Source organism: Argopecten irradians, chromosome 2 (assembly GCF_041381155.1).
Source record: "Argopecten irradians isolate NY chromosome 2, Ai_NY, whole genome shotgun sequence".
NCBI lineage: Eukaryota > Metazoa > Mollusca > Bivalvia > Pectinida > Pectinidae > Argopecten > Argopecten irradians.
The window spans coordinates 26,715,999-26,733,446 of NC_091135.1; the positions used below are offsets into that span (position 1 = coordinate 26,715,999).

At 31.8% G+C, this 17,448-nt stretch overlaps 1 protein-coding gene across 7 annotated transcripts in view; it reads left to right on the forward strand.

The window, feature by feature from the left end:
• Positions 1-17,448, forward strand: part of LOC138314969 (rho GTPase-activating protein 12-like) — a 35,739-nt gene that overhangs the window by 14,328 nt on the left and 3,963 nt on the right. For 2 of the 7 annotated variants that reach the window (XM_069255644.1, XM_069255640.1), the window contains exons 3-15: positions 152-190; positions 2,369-2,509; positions 3,846-3,926; positions 6,407-6,703; positions 9,249-9,293; positions 9,598-9,659; positions 10,688-10,868; positions 12,052-12,150; positions 12,895-12,979; positions 13,346-13,480; positions 13,717-13,815; positions 13,921-13,998; positions 14,364-14,393. In XM_069255644.1, the coding sequence (XP_069111745.1) occupies positions 152-190; positions 2,369-2,509; positions 3,846-3,926; positions 6,407-6,703; positions 9,249-9,293; positions 9,598-9,659; positions 10,688-10,868; positions 12,052-12,150; positions 12,895-12,979; positions 13,346-13,480; positions 13,717-13,815; positions 13,921-13,998; positions 14,364-14,393 (1,372 nt within the window). The remainder of the gene's footprint in view (positions 1-151; positions 191-2,368; positions 2,510-3,845; positions 3,927-6,406; positions 6,704-9,248; positions 9,294-9,597; positions 9,660-10,687; positions 10,869-12,051; positions 12,151-12,894; positions 12,980-13,345; positions 13,481-13,716; positions 13,816-13,920; positions 13,999-14,363; positions 14,394-17,448) is intronic. The other 5 variants (XM_069255641.1, XM_069255643.1, XM_069255645.1 and 2 more) reach the window with 5 other exon arrangements.

A 17,448-nucleotide genomic window follows, 5' to 3' on the forward strand; every position in this document is an offset into this window, starting at 1 on the left:
ACACATTAAACAGATCTAAATTGACTGTAATAGGCAGGTTTTATTGTATTTAAATGGCCTGAAGTTTAGAAGTTATATCTCAAAGCTAAAATCTGTGTAAGATCAATGTATTACAGATATCAAAAGTAATTTGTTATATATATTGATATAGTCTAGGAGTGTGAGGAGTGCCACCTCACAATACGTTGGGGTATGTACAGGTTTTTGCACGTAAATTATATTTCATCCAAGAATTCATTTATGCATGAGTCCTTTTGTAATTTTGTATTTTACCTGTTTATAAGGAAATTGCTTTGTATGTCTTGCTAGTGTGAAATGTCATCATAAACAGTTTCTTAGGTAACTTTAATGATTATATCAGAATATGATCGAGGTGTGATGAAATGAGTTTGTTCAGATTGATGACCTTGAACCCCTGTTTCAATGAAATTTTCTTCTTGATCCATTTTATTGACCTACTTTTAAGGCTATGTCGTACAGTACATAATTGTTAACAGCATCTTGGTAAATGTTTAACCAGGGTACAATGTTTCTTCTTAAAAAAACCTTCTTTCATTTTAAAATCTGAATCTTTAAACATTTCCTGACCTGACTTTGGTCTTAATTGAGCTCTTAATTTCCATTTTGGTGATGTTTTCTTCACCACTCTAGATTTCTTAATTAAATTGTTAAGTTAACATAATTTTATTCTTAATGCATGAATGCATGTGAGAATGTTGCTTCCTCTTGTAGTTGACAAATATTATTCAATAAATTACATTGCTAGACAGAAATATTCTTCAGAACCTTTTATTTACTGGACAAATATATATTTTTTGTTTTATTTATTGATTGCTTGATAGCACTATAAAAAAAACCTTATTAACATAATTAACAGGAAATAAAAAGGAACAAATGTTTTATATCAGGTCATTTTGGCCTTCTATTCTACTGTATTAAGATTATTATATTCAAATTGTGAAATAAAGGAATTTTTTTTCCTTATTTTTTTTTTTTCCAAATTACTGAAATATCTAGGTGAGCATTACAGGCCTTTTGGACCATTTGTTTTTGTTGTATATTTGTGGATGAGGAAGGGTGCTTGTAGGAATATGAGCATTTATTGAGTTGGCTTGCTTTATGTTTAAATTAAATGTTGAAGAGCTGTATTTCGTTTGGGTGTCTGGAGTCTGTGTGAGGGCATATGGTATGCATTTTGACATGATCATCAGCGCATGATTTGTCATAAGCAATGTATTTATTATAAACTCCATGGTTATTTGCACTGTGTTTGTTGTCCAAGCATTTGATATGGATTTAGTGGGTTTAGTCTATCTAACAGCAACCTTTTTTCATGGTCGTATCATATACATTTGTAAGTCTGATAGCAATTTGAATGAGTTTAATATACATGTACATCATTTTTTAATTCTTGAAATATTATTTAATTTTTTTGTGTGTTCTTATTGGATGTCATTGCAAAGAATAGAATTACAAAAAACCCTGTTGTCAGCATGTTCAGTCCGTCATCTTCTGTCGTCCGCCATGCGTAAATTTTTCATTCAAGCAACTTCTTCATAATAACTGAAAGGCCCAGAGAACTGATATTTAGCCTGCAGCATAGTGCGAGGAAGGACTACCAAGCAACTTTTGTCAATAATTAAGAGGTCTAGAGTATTGATATAGGGCCTATAGCATACTAGTATGAAATGCTCTCAAGTTTGTTCAAGTTAATCATAAATGACCTTGACCTTTTTTTAAGGTTAAAGTCATCAAATATGTCAAAAACTTACAGCTCCAACTTATTATTGTAAAAGAAAGCTGTTATCTACCTAGACTATGACTGGTTATGCCCTCACCAGGAAATAGGGGAAAAAAGGGGGGGGGAGGATGTTGGGTGTCCCATGTCTGTTCCTTCCCTTAGCTGGCATTATGTCATGTCCTGCCTAAATTTGATACAGAGACAGGGACATTTTATGTCGTGTCCACATTCTTAATTTTATTCATATTTGTAGCTGAGTATTTTTGCAGCGATGCTATTTTTGGAACTCTGTGGGACATTGCTTTGATCTGGAAAATTTGATCCGTTGAATATTAGAAATGGTTGAAACATAAATACCCTTGAAGACAGCTCACAGAAATTTAAAGTCACTAAAATTTGATTTTCTCCTTTAAAGTCGAAACCACAAAAATTTAGACTTGTGGAATTATATGGAAAATACATGGAAATAATAATAAATATATGGAAATACTCCGGAAAATACAGTAGGTATATAGGACTCGGTGTTACATCCTCTGATTCAACACTTAATGAATAGGGATTGCCTGTAGTGACTGTCTTTCACAATTTTCATCAAACTCTATTTTGATCATCTATTGTTTATGACAGCCCCTGCACAACATAGTTGACATTCCAACATCGGCGCCGGTGAGTGTCCGCGTGGACCTTGCGGCATCTGTACCCGAGGGTTGGACCCTGGAGACTTGTCAGGGTGTTCAATACTACATCAACAAACGAACTCAGGAAAAGGTAAACAATACAAGGACTTGATTTTATATTATTACATAACTATTCTAACAAAACCTATCTACATATAATAAACAAAGTATTCTAAGTATAGCACAATGTATACTGATTTTTTTTTTATTTTGAAGGGGAGCATGTCCAAAATATTCAACCCCTCGCAGTGTTTTCTATATGATTAAGCTTCATATATTCATTAAAACACTAGAATTCAACAAGATTGAATTCAACCAAGATTAAAGTCTTTCACTTAATCACTATTACATGCACCTAAAGAAAAAAGATTTCAAAATTTCTCTTGTGGACTATTGTTTAAATTGAGGTTCAATGAATTCCTTCGCCAAATTTTTCTTTAAACTATACAACTACAAAATACTTGCTTGAAACAAATCAGTACTAGTGTTCTATTTCAAAGCCACTTAATACCAGCTTAATAATAACTGCTGATGTGTTTGCCAAGAGCAAAACATAAATCCCAAATTTGAACTTGTATTATTATGAACTTTTGCTATTACCTTGTATTGCCATTACATTTACCTGTAATAATGTTTAGGGGAGGTTATATTGTAATTAGAGGAGATCAGTTGATATCCTATAAGGTCTGGGATATTGGTGAAAAACATGCAAGAATGTCCAAGGTCTATAAATTTTGGAGCATTATGGTATGTTTTTGTTCAGAAATGGTTAGGAACAGAAGGTACATTAGTCAAGGGAGAAAGTACATTGGTCAAGGGGGATAATTATATAGGTCAAGGGAAAGAATCTTTGGTAGAGGGAGACTATTGCATTGGTCAAGGGAGATAATCTTTGGAAGAGGGAGATAATCTTGAACTATATGTACTTATTCAGATTTCATCATTAGTAATTCGCATATAAAATGTAGGATTGGTGTTAAACTTCCGATATAGCCTTATTATAGGTAAAAGTATGTTCAGACTTACAATGTCTTTCTTCTCCACAGCAAATGCTTTAATGCCTTTTAATAAAGATATTTATATTTTGTACATTATAACAAGTGTATATTGCAAACCACTTTGTTTTCGAGAGTGAGCTTGAAAAGCAATACAAATTCAAATGCTTTGCAAATAATTGTAGAGAACATAAAGCTTTTGTCAGTAGAAGTCCTTGACTGTATATCCACAAAAATGTTAAAAAATAACGATGAAATGAAGTATACATGAAAATAAAGTGGTTCACAGTTTTACAATTAACACATGTAAACACGAAATGTGTTTGTCTTCAGCAAAATTTACTTGATTATAAAATTCATGAAATTTGAAATAAAAGAACTGTTAGGTGGTGACTGCTGCTTTGCCATATGTGGGTAATTTGCTTGTTTTAGTGGAGTACCCATACAGATGAAAACGGAAAACCTTATTATTATAAAATGGACACCAAGGAAACGGCTTGGGAATTACCAGAGGTATGTAGGTCAAGGCCACTTGTTTCCTTGGTAACAATACAAATTAGTTAGTTTACATTTCTTATATATTTTTTATTTAGTTTAATATCTTACCGTACTTTGTTATCATTCTTAAGGATTTTACTATACACATCATTTTCTTGTTTCTATTCAATTTTGGAATTTCTCTAATTGTTGTTCAATCTAAGACAATCATTGCTTTCTTTTCTTTCTTTTGAAAGTAGGTTTTAGTTCATTTATAAAATCAATCTAAAGATTAATAATGCATGAGAAGCAAAACCAATTAAAGTATAACTATACTTTATAAACCTTATGTATCAGAAGTACTTTATAGGTAAAATGGCTTTGTGAGATTGAGAATTCTGTTTGAATTGAAAGCTGGAGTGGAACATTTTGATTTGGCTTTTAGCTAGCTAGCATGAGTGATTTTGTGTGATTTATATTGGTAAACCTCAGCCACGGTACCATATTTAGTCATTTCATTTTCTCACTTCCTGCGTGTGATAACGAATTGCATCATACATTTTCCAATTTTGTTACTTTATGTGTGCTGTGAATTGAGGGGAACTCTTTGATTGACCTTCCATTTGCATGAAAATACAGAATGTACAAAGATTAAAAGACCTTGTATCTGGATATGAAAAATCTTGAATATATATGTTACATACATATCTCCATACAGAGGCAATATTTCTTCATGTGGAAACGTTTCACATGAAATTCACTTAATTGATCCGGTTCACGTGGAATTTATGTAAATTTCTCATGAAGTAATATTGCCTGTGTAGTCTACAAAATTGTCAGATTTGCACTATGTGTTTAAATTTCTCCATCTCTGACAGAATTTAGTTGATTATTGAACATAAATACAATCCTATTTCATTACCTCACTAACACATCATGTATTTTGTCTTCTCCAGTCTTTTGAGACAAGTTTAATAATTCGACGAGCTGCATTCAAACGCCATAGTACTGAATCGGTTAGAACCTGGCACAATTTTACAAAGGGATATTTGTTCTACAAAGTTGCTCTGGAGATGATGTGTTACTGTATAAAAATATACTGCATGAAAATTTTTCCATTGTCATTGTCTAAAAAAATAACAAATTATAGTTTCCCAAAATTAGATCAAAGGTGAATATAAAAATTTGAAATACGAAAATGAAGTTGTGTTTGTATTTTGTGAAATCAATTTTCAATTTTTAATTTTAATTTGATGCTGTTATAGAAAAATAAGGATTTTCTGGAGCCTTCTTCAAAATTGACCAAGACCATAGCGACTTTGTGAAAATAAAGTCCAACATATCATCTGCACTTAGTATCAAATAAAATGTAAATAATTTAAACCTATACCAAGTGTATTCAGTAACAAAAAAATGAAACTTTCCTATTTCCATTTAACAAAAATATTTAATCTTAAGAACACTGATACATAATAATTATGTATGTATATCAGAAATTATGCATGCAGCACAATAAAAAAAATAATGGGCAAGGAAATCAGCAACAAACACACATATAAGAATAATTAATATTTAATGATATTTTAATGAATAGAAGTCTGTTTTGGAAATACAAAAAGGATGGAGCAGAAGTTCTTAAATAAACTAAAACCTATATGGAATTGGTTATTACCTGGCTTACAAAATAAAGCATGGTGTCCCTTCATAAATTCTGTTTTTGTAAAACGATTTCATGTACAGTCAAACATGTTTATAAAGACCACCCGAGGAGGCAACAAAAATAGTTTATATAGCCAAATGGTCTTTATATACATGTCCAATTTTGTTTAAAATCATCATTACATTGAGAAAGTGGTCTTATTAAGTTGGTGTTCTATATACAGAGGTGGTCGCTATTGCAGGTTTGACTGTTTTTCACATAATGTGTAATTTAATCAATTATAGAGACTGTTGAATAGATGTAAATTTTGTGATGTTTTTATAAATAAAAAAAAAAAAGTTGTGTGCATCGTACATTCAGATGATAACACGAGAAACAATGATTCATATGTTCGTTTGCTTTTGGCAGTTATCAACACTTATGTTTAATTCTTGTGTTGCTAGTTTGACTGGACATTTTACATTCATTCATTTCTCTGCTATTTTCTTTATGGTTGATCCACCTTACAGATTTTTAAGGTGGTTTTATTCAATATATGTGTAATACTCTGTCCTCATTCTGAAATGTTCTATACACACTAAATGTTACTGCCTGTATGATAAAAAAAGTGTTTTGAAAAATTTACATACTAGATCATTTGAAATACCAGGGTACTTTTGTTGTTTATCAAAATAGTTATTTTTAAAAGTATTTGTATAAAATAATACCATATTGCCGTCTGATGTCCAGTTAGTTTGTTGTACATTTTTGTTTCAGTGTTTTCTTTATGATGATACTTGTTGCTTGTATAATATCTTCCTGTAACATTTGATAGCTGTTGAATATGCCCATGCCTGTAATACCGGTTCATTTGAAGGTTTCGTTGCTAACCCCGAATGGAGACCCGGCCAGTTTTGGGAGCGCCCGCCCTCGATCAAGATCTCCTGGTACCGCCTCTCCTCAAATCCCACGCTCCGTTAAGACACAGTCTATGTTTTTGGAATCGCACCTCAACTTCAGCAGTTTTCAGAGCCAGGCCCCTGGGGGCCTCATGTCCAAGTCTTCTACACTTCCAATGAACCCTACCTCAGGACCTACGCCCGAGGGTGGGGGCCTACCCAAATCTCAGACTCTGCCCTATAATCTTCAGGTATTAACTCCGAGTGGTGCCCCTGTGAGTGATACATGTATATTGCATGCTGTAAATGAAATCCCAAATCTAGGTTGAATTGTTATGATTCACAATTGATTTTATTGTTATTGATTTTGAGGAATAAGACACATTTAAATAAGAAATCTAGGCACGTTTTCCTGCTTTAAAAATGAGATTAAAGATTGTAAAATACACGTATGTTATTTACCCTGTAAACTTGTACAGTTCTTTGAATATAAAGCTTAGTAGTTGTTCTAAAGTATTTCAAAACTAATACAATACAAATCTGAAATGAAAATTGTGAAGTAGAGATGCTTAAGTACAATAAAGTTTTAAAATCTTAACCAGATATTTAAGTCCTGCCATGACAGGAAGTTATTAGGAGGATGTAAATTAAAAACAAAAAAGGGAACCTGTCAAATATTATGCAATTTTGCTTTGGGAAACATGCATGATTGTAATATATCAGGATGTAATATGATATTGTAATTTTTAATGGAGACAGAGCTTCTGTAACTTGTATAGTGTATATAATCAGAGTTATTAAATACACAACAAATGATAACATAATTCAAGTAAAAGTGGGTATGAAATAGAGATTATGTTTAATATACAGTCTTTGTTTCCAACTTCTGCCAGTGTTAGCATGAATGAATTGTTTAACTAACTTGGTGTATCCTGAACTCCATTTGAACTTTAAACCTATACATTTACATGTTTTCATTAACTATATAACTTTGACGATTTCCCAACTCCATCTGAATGTGTAACTATATAGGTATATAAGATATACAAACCTATTGTTATTACATCAACAACTTTATCACAAACTTTCAGACATCTATTTCCTTATTTAAAGGAGGGGAGGGGAAACACTTATGAATATTAAGGGTCCTTCTTGGGAAATACATGTCACAACTATTGTGATTGGTCAATGTACATACTTTTAATCAAACTATAATAATGGCCGTCTTACCTATGAGGCTATCTTTCTATCCCCTCTCCATCCATGTACATTTTATAATGTTCCTTTTTCTTAGAAAACAATCCATGTATCTTTATCTTTGTGAACATATGGGTTCCAGTGATATCCCTATGCAAGCCATTTCCATTAATATTACTAGGATAGTTTTAGTATTATCGGAAACCAATATGGTTGACAGTTGGCCATGTTGGATTTTAATTTAAAGTTTGTTATCACTTTTTTTTTTATTTTCAGTAATAAAATATAGTTATTTTTAAGCTTTTTACATCTGGGATTGTGAAATGCTTAAAATGTAAAATTGATTGAAAAGAAACATCAGCGTGTAAATGCTTGCATATCTTTAAAAGAAAAAAAAGGAAAATTCTTGCCATCATCTTCATGCATCCATGTATCCTAATTAGACTTGTTGAATGAAGAACAAAAAAAGCATGCTACCCAGCATCTGGAGAAAAAATAAAAGTCTCTGTGTGTTTATTGTGTACAGTAAACGAACTGCATGACAAAGGAAGAACTTCAGTCATAGAGATGCTGTTTGTTGGTGCATTTTATGACTTTTACCAGTAGATTGGTGTATGGGCTTTATATAGGGAAATAGTAGCTTCTATATTAATGAATTAAATTGATAACTTGAAATTGTTGGTAAAAACACTTGTTGAATATACATCAGTATACATAAATTATTTTTTATATCCATGTACATAATCAGAAGAACTGATAGATTCTTAGAAATATTATCAGCTTTTTGGTTTCATTCCAATGAAATGTTTTTCTGTTATATTTGATGCACATTAATTGTAATTGATATTGGAATGCTAATGCTAATTGAAATTATCTTGGAACATTTTTCTTAACAGAAAAGAATGATATTTTTTTAATAACAAAATGTATACTCAATTGACATATAAAAAAATTCAATAATAATATTAAAATATATATTACACATACTGAATTGTGTGCTTCTCATTAACTAGCTTGTACTTATAGCTTATGGTGGCTCTCTACTGTAGCTTTACTAATGCTTTGATCTTTTTACATTTCCTCAAAATAATGCTCTACTTCCTGAGAATGGTAGAGTAGCTAGCTTACACAGCTAAAACAGAACAATCAGTCACACTGATCAGGTGTATTATCAGATTTTAGTCGGTTTAGGAACTAAATGTATGTGTTATTTTTCATATATATACATATTTACATGTAAAGTACATTGTTACTGCTTCCAGAATATGATGTTATTGACACAGCAACAACTTTTGGTTTGTGTTGTTTTGTAACTACATGTATTAATGATAAATATATGGATTTATTTATAAAAATCAGAATTCTAGTTTGACAGTATTTTATTAAATATAGAAATAAAAATAGTTTCTTTCATTGTAGCAAGCTTATTACAAATTAATTGGATATTAACTTCAGTTTCCCTTGTACATTAGATACATGGATGTACATGTTAATAATTTCTATCGATTGTCGTATCCTAATTGACTGTTGAATTGTATGGTGAATTATTGGTTTATGTATGACATTATAAATTGATAGTATGAATTGACATAATATTTCATATTATTTTCCTCATCTGAAAAGGAAATTGACAAGAAGCAGTTTCATCCTGGGACATCAAATCAAGGGGTAAGACATACATAACTAATATCAAACAAACTCCTCATTTTTTTTGGCATTTAACCACTAGTGTAGTGTGTTGTTTCTCCTGCTAGAATCCAATTTTGACAATGCTAATCACATCCAGTTGAATTGAAACTTGGTCAGATTTGCTCTTTGCAAATAAACAGTCAAAGATTTAGAAAAATAATGCAGTTCGATAAAGGATTTTTGAAGTGAAAAGTTTAATTATTTATCTAAATCTATATATTAGTGTACATCTGTTCTATATCTGTTAATATTCTCACATTATATTTTACGTTTCTGTGTACAGCAAGAAAAGATATGTGGAAAGCTCAATAAACGGATGATTGTGGAGAATGGAAAAGCAATAAAGTGAGTAATTTTGACTTACAGTATTCAGCACAAAGTGACTTTGTGCTGAATACTGTACGTCCCATAAAAATCAAGGACAAATGGTATCACCTTGTTGTATACCCAAAAGTTAACCTATGTTTTTTTTTGTATCTGCACCAAAATGACTCGGTTCCACTGTATACTAAAAGTCTTATATGGCTGACTGAAATATCCTACAAGTTTTATTTCCACATGTATATCTTGTATGACTGAAAAATAAATTTTTGTAAAAGAATAATCAAATTAATTCCATGAATTTGACCTTTGACCTTGATATCAATGTAACTTTAACCTTCAAGTATTACACTTCACACTATTAGTTGCCGCAGTGGCTGAGTGGTTAAGATGTCTTGACTTATAACCACAAGCCCTCCACCTCTGGGAAGACTGATGATCGGTGGTTTTTCTCTGAGTACTTTGGCTCTCTTCCACCAGCAAACCTGGCACGTCCTTACATGACCCTGGCTGTTAATAGCACATTAAACTAATAAATCCCACAAACCTATTAGATGTAACATAATTCATGATCTAAAAGTAACTTGTATCACGGAAGGTGAAGCCGTTAAAGGCAAATAATGACAACTCTATTGTCTTACCCCAATACAACATTTACTTACCTAATATGAATACAACTTGGATATCACATGATGTCATGTTAACCAATAAAAATACAAGATTTTTTTCCAGTTTCAGGATAAGGACTTTTATTGATTCATGTTTGTACGAATACCTATAAATAATAACAACAGTTTTGATAGCCTAGACCTCATTTATGTAATAAACCAAACAAAAGTTAGTTAGTTGATTATTGCTGGATTAGCACTTCTCCGACCGCTTGGTGCTAAGTTTTGTGTGATAGCTTTTTGCTTTCATTTACAACTTATTAAGCATTTGAAGAAGCCAGTCCCCGGTCTTGGCCTTCAATGCATTAAATTGGCACAGTACACATTACTAATGTATATTTTATGTAACTGATATTAATTAGACTATAAATTTGCCTGTTTCAGGAAAAGCTTTAGTCCCTCATTTGTCAAAGTGTTGGGTACGAATTTGGTGTTTTATAAAAACCGACAGGCAGCTACACAGCAGGGGTCAAAACATGGAAAACCAGAATTTATTGAGCCTTTACAGGGAGCCTTCGTGGACAAGTATCATAATCCAAACAAACGTCAAACTAATGTCATAGTGGTAAGTCAACACAGAAAAATATTGATATCTTTATTGTTTCTAGCAATACTATCATAACATATTACAGAGTTATCTCCCCTTGGGAGTAGGTCTTGATTGTGATGTCATATGCTTGTGAACTTAAAATCATACTTTTCATTGAAAATGACGTGCAAAAAAACTAATGACATCACAATGGATACCTACCTGCAAGGAAGGTAACTCTGTAAAATGCAAAGACAGAATAGCAATACCAGGACATGGCAGTGATACTTACAACAAAATATTCAACAGATTCCGTCATTATTTAGTGAGCAAAACTCCCATTATTTTCTATGTATAGTATGACATTAAACTTGCAAACACATGACGTCATAACCAATACCTACCCACAAGAGCCGATAAGTCTGTTATATAAATCCAAAATATCAATTAGATTCAGGTTTGATGTGTTTGGCCATCACCATGAGGCATGCCGAGTGCTGACGGGCTAAAAGTTCACGAGAAACGAGATAATCCCTGTCTACTTATCATATCTTGCCTAGACTGACCTACGTTTGATTATTTTTTCTTTCATACCTACACGTGTAATACTGGCTGATCTAGGGCAATACACTCATGTCGCCTGAGGCTGTGTTGCATGGCTACGCAGGCAATAAAGCTTCGTGACGTCACAGCGTCAACAAAATCTCTAATTTCCTCGTTAGAATTTTAACATCTTTATCACAAACTTGACTGGTTTTACTATAAAAGATGCAAACAACTGAATTTGCGTTGAAAATATCAAGTTATTTTTCATGTATGGAAAATTGATTTTCAGTCGTGGATTTCTTCTAATTTATTTCAAAATGGCTGGATATCATAGTTGTAAAATTGCAATAAAACATCGAGGTAAGGAAGAAAAATTTCTTTCATAAGTTGATACGAAGGATAGGGATATTCTACTCTCCGGATCACAGAATGTTGCAAAACCCTCGGCAATCCTCGCGTTTACTACATTTTGTGACCCATAGGTAGAATATCCCAATCCTTCATGTCCACATATGACAGAGTCTTATATTCCTACACACTAAAGAAAAGAATAAAACATTAGTACTGTTTTCAACCATTGATTTTCATTTATAAAATTAAGGTGGTGTCCGCTTAGACCATGAGGAGTTGTTCAGTAATGGTTGTTGATATGTGAAGTTTGATGTATTTCCAGCTGACGACATGTAATAAGAACCAGTACCAGCTACAATTGGATGATGAGATTGACATGCAGAAATGGTTGTCTACTCTACAACTTACAATCCAGGAATTGGTACTATCCTCACTCCTTAGATAAATATAACTTGTTTCCCACCTGGTATTTAGTGTCCTAGTGTTGTCTAGTTTCATATTGTTATATCCCTTTGAGTCCAGTTTTTGTTTGTCCCGCCTTGATTTCAATGAAGGCAGTGGCTTTATGTATTCCTGACATTTCTATTTTACGTAAATATATGAGAAAAAAAAAACAATTTTCAATTAAACATATTGTGAAAAAAGGTTTAGCACTGTTATTTAACTTCTATTTGATATAGGGTAAAATTTGCCAACTTGGGAGAATTTCAGACGATTTTATAACTTTGGTTTGCTTTAAGACAAATGGTAATTCATGACTGATAAGTTTTCACATAAACTTATCTAAAATAGAAAATGAATTAAAGATCACGTGTCAGAGTCACCACTTTATTCCATCAAAATTGGCCTATGATAAATAATATGTCTTTTATATACAGAATTGATACTTTATGAGATTGGATGAAGCTGAAGACAGCATGAGAATTGATACTTTATGAGATAGGATGAAGCTGGAGACAGCATGGGAATTGATACTTTATGAGATAGGATGAAGCTGAAGACAGCATGAGAATTGATACTTTATGAGATAGGATGAAGCTGAAGACAGCATGATAATTGATACTTTATGAGATAGGATGAAGCTGAAGACAGCATGAGAATTAATACTTTATGAGATAGGATGAAGCTGAAGAAATTTCTGAGTTATGAATTGTGTGATTTACAGGGTCCATGTATGGTTGATCAACAGCTGCTTGGGTTGCCCAATGTTTCAGAAGGTCTGAAGAAAACACCGTCGATGAAACAGAAAAGTAGGTTGACTTTTATACATATGTTTTACTGAATTGAATAACAAAGTACATGTATAGTAATACAAAGTACAGTCAAACCTGTATGTGTATATATAAAGACCACCATACAGACAAGGGAAAAGTCATATCTATAGCCAATAGGTCTTTATACACAGGTCAAATTGTGTTATATATGGCCATTTGGGACCCTAAGAAAGTGGTATTCTTTATATTTGAGGTGGTTGCTAATGAAGGTTTCATTTATCTCAAAGTTAAAATTGTTTTAAAGTTTCCTGAACACCCTCCAATCTATTGGAGAGTATTAGTAACAGGAAATTAAATACCACAAATTATTCTCATCTTATTGGCAAAATTTTCGTTTTTTAGGTCGGAAACCATCCGAGAAGGAGAAAGAAGAAACAGATGAGGAAAAGTCAAGATTTAAAACATTATTTGAGAAGTGGATGAAAGACCCGCAGAGACCAACAAAGAAACAACTGGAAGACAAAGGCATAATAGATTGTAAGTATCCTTAGTAAACTCCTGTTCACAAATATACAAACCCTAACGATAGAGGTTTGAGTTTGGAACAGGTTTGAAAATTCAAAGTTATGGAGACATTCAACACTACAGGGGAAAAGTTCTGTTTAAACCGTAACAGCCTAAACTGAGGAGCAGCCCATGTCTTGTTTTCATGTTAAATGTTAAAAATTTTTGTACAAATATTTTGTTATGGATTTCAATTCTTTTCCTTTCAGATAATGTGTTTGGTGGTTCGTTGAAGCAGGTGTGTGAACGAGACAAGACCAAAGTACCCAAGTTTGTACAGCGGTGTGTAGCAGCCATAGAAAAAAGAGGTACGAGGAGTGGTCAAATTGTTCAATATAGATATCAAAATTCTTGGAATGGATGATTATTTTTGATGAATTTGGAACTGACTGCTGATATTTTTATGTTTGTAGGCCTAGACCAGGATGGCCTGTACCGTATCAGTGGAAACATGGCCCAGATCACAAAGTTACGCTCCATGTTAAATATGGGTACGTAGAGCTGCTAACATTCGGTCTATTTTAGTACAGCATGTCGCATGTTTCATAAACACAGGGGTCACAGATGGTTGCAAGATTTAATATGTGAAAAGTGTTAACTTTAGATAGTGAAGAAAAAACAACAGGTTAAATATTTTTATCAATTATGGCATGTGTAACTTTAAAGAAATACACTTGTTTAGAAATCTACAATGTAATAAAGGCATTGTAAATAATGACCCAGATAAAGGTTCTGCATGTAAATGGCTGATTCTGCTTTGTTATGAAATAACAATCTGCAAATTTGTGCTATAACACCACAATAATGCTCCCCTGGAATGTTATACAAGTGTTGTAAGTGAGATACCATTTTACAGATTTTTCAGCATTGATGGCCGAATCTCCTGGTTTGTACTATGTGATCTGCTTAGTGTTCATTGCTTAACAGTATAGACCCATATACTACGGGTCTGAACATCTCTGAACGCCAACATTTTGGATTTACCTGTAGGGTAGTTTGTTGTGACAGTGGTTATAGTCTTTTTCCTAAAAGGAGTCCCAATGCCAACAGGTAAATTTACCTGTAAAAGTTACATGTGTTGATACTTATTTAATATTAGATACATATATACATAATATATGTTTCTGTTAATATCTATGAAAATATAACAATAGAATCTATGAATGAAATTATATTAAATTCAGAGTGATTTTATTTCAAGAATTTTAAAGATTTCCTTGATATATGTAAAATCTCTGGTAAAAATCTCATTAGATTTTCAATAGATTGATACTAAAATCTAGCAAAATTCTTTGAAACCTATTTCACGTGAAAGTAAATTTCCCATTCAGTAATATCAACGAAAAAAAAACCCAAAGAAATTATCTTATTTCAACTGAGTGTAACACCAATTCGATTAAAAGTTTGAAATAATATAAGCCTTTTGCCTGTTGAACCGTGATATTTTTCAACAAGGTCGTCCATATATGTCTGTTAAGTGACCTTATATACATATATAGTACATGTAACATCTGCATTAATTACCTAAAGAGTAAGTGAATTTATGTCAAATATGATTTCCAAACTTTAAAAATGTATTACTTGCACTTGACTGACCTTTTTAAGTTAACAGAACATATACTATATTTTGAAAGCTGCATTAGGATGCATCATTTATCACAATTATGTAATTTTCCTGCTTTCTTATCCTAAGATGGTATTTCTAGATCAGCGTGATATTACATTATAATGTAAATGTCTGTCATTATAGTAAAGGAGTACCCAATATTAAACTGTTGTCCGTTAACAGTGCAGTAAAATGATATATTTCTGTGCATGTTAGAAATAACATATAAATTTCTCTCCTATGGTTGATTTTCGGTCAAACATTGTTATTAGATACAAATCGGTATATGTACTATAATCTTTAAACAGAAAAAAAAAGACGAAAACTTTTAATTTGGTATTCTGAGCACTAAAAGTTTGCAACATTTTGAGAATTACAAAACCTACAACATATGGACTTGAAATAATTTTGCCAGTATTGCAACATTATATTAAAATCTATAATGTGTATTAAAATGAATATACATGTACATGGTTAAGACCCAAAGTAACAGTCTTCAATCTCATTTCATATAGTATTTTTTCATTATTAAGTGACAGTATTAAAATATGTTGTATCTAAAACACATATAGAGCATTTAAAACCAATGATATATTATTACCAATTTTTGTAAAACCTCATATACGTGTGTTTGTGTCGGCTTCAATAGGTAACCAACTTAAACTATAATCAACAGGTCAAAATTTCCGACAAAATTGATTTAAACTTTTATGATATTGTTTTTCTCCACTCATTTTCTAACCAAATTAAATACTTAACGGTGTACGTCTATGCGAAAACAGAAATCAACTATGCAAGGTCACAAGAAATGAAAGTTGGCTAAGAATAATGTAGCCCTGGAGAACTCCTATGTCAATACAGAATACAGTTACATTAGAATATACATTGATTGAGAAACCTGTTTTTCTGATAAAATTGAGATATGATTTGTAAAAAAATGCATTGTTCTTAATATAAATCTGCATGTAGCTCCTTATTAATTCTTAGCATTTACAATGTTTATGATTTTATGTATATTAAAGCACAGATTATATTGTAAGATATATATTGAAGGAATTATTTTCCAAAACCCACCAATATTACCTATGATACTGATTGAAATACAGGTAAATCTCAGGTGACTATACAGGTGAAAATATAAAGACAGCTTATATGAAACAGTATATAATTGCCTTCCTATTGTTTCCTAAAACAACACCTACCTATTGTTGATAAATATGTTGGCGTTCAGAGAACACCCCTTTACTACTCTCTTGTGTGTTTTCCTATCTCCTACACACATTTGTCTCATAATAAGCCCAAATCTGTCGTTCTCACATACAGTATGCATTTCAGAGTGTCGGTAAAAATGCATTTCTGTTTTCTTTGTCCCTACTGAAGGAAAATTTGGTAATATTCTTTCGCCCTAAAAGTACTAATCTTCTTTGAGTTAATCTTGCTCCTTGGGCTTATGATGGGATAAATAGTATGATCTTCTCTGATTAATATGTTACTATGCATTCTTTTTAGTATAAAAGTTATCCTTTAATATTATATAAACAGCTAAAAGCACTTTCCATATGTTTTCTTTACTATTCATTTGTGTTTTATACAATCAGTATGAAATATTTAATGTATGTGTGTATAATTCATTTAATAGCTTACTTTTATACACTCCTAAATCTGTTCTTAATTTGGAGAATTTAATATCTTTGTTTCATGAATTATCATTGCTATTTCAATAATCTTCATATAGTGGACATTTTCGTGAGTGCTTAATTTCGCGATTTATAGGTATAAACTTTTTTGTGGCAGTATTATTTTTGCAATAGATATAAACCTCCATTCTTTTTACCAATATTGATAGTTCATACCAAGGACGTAGATGAGAATATAGATATAAACTTATAAATCCCTGTTCATACATAAACAAAATTTGAAATGTAGGGGAATTTTTTTTGAGCAACATTTTCTTCATGTCATTAGGGTTAATTTCCCTCTCTCATCCGTGTTTACAGCAATTACTTTGTAGTGGATAGTTTTTAAACTGAATATCTACATTGCAAGAAAGATTGTAGTAATTTACCACTGCTTTTGTAAAAACAAATGATATCTTTAGTTTGTGTCGAGTTCACTAATAATATTTGGTAGTGATTTAGTTAACATGAATTTTGAGTTTTAAGATGTGTTGTAATACTATTATAATGATTAAATTTTATTATTGCAAGTATGAAATTTTGCTGTGTTTATCAGACATATAAAGTTTGGTTTTGATTAACCTATGTGTTAAATTTTGTGTTGATTAATGTATATTATTTAAGGTATATTCTGGTCACAAAGCATTTTAGTTTGGAAT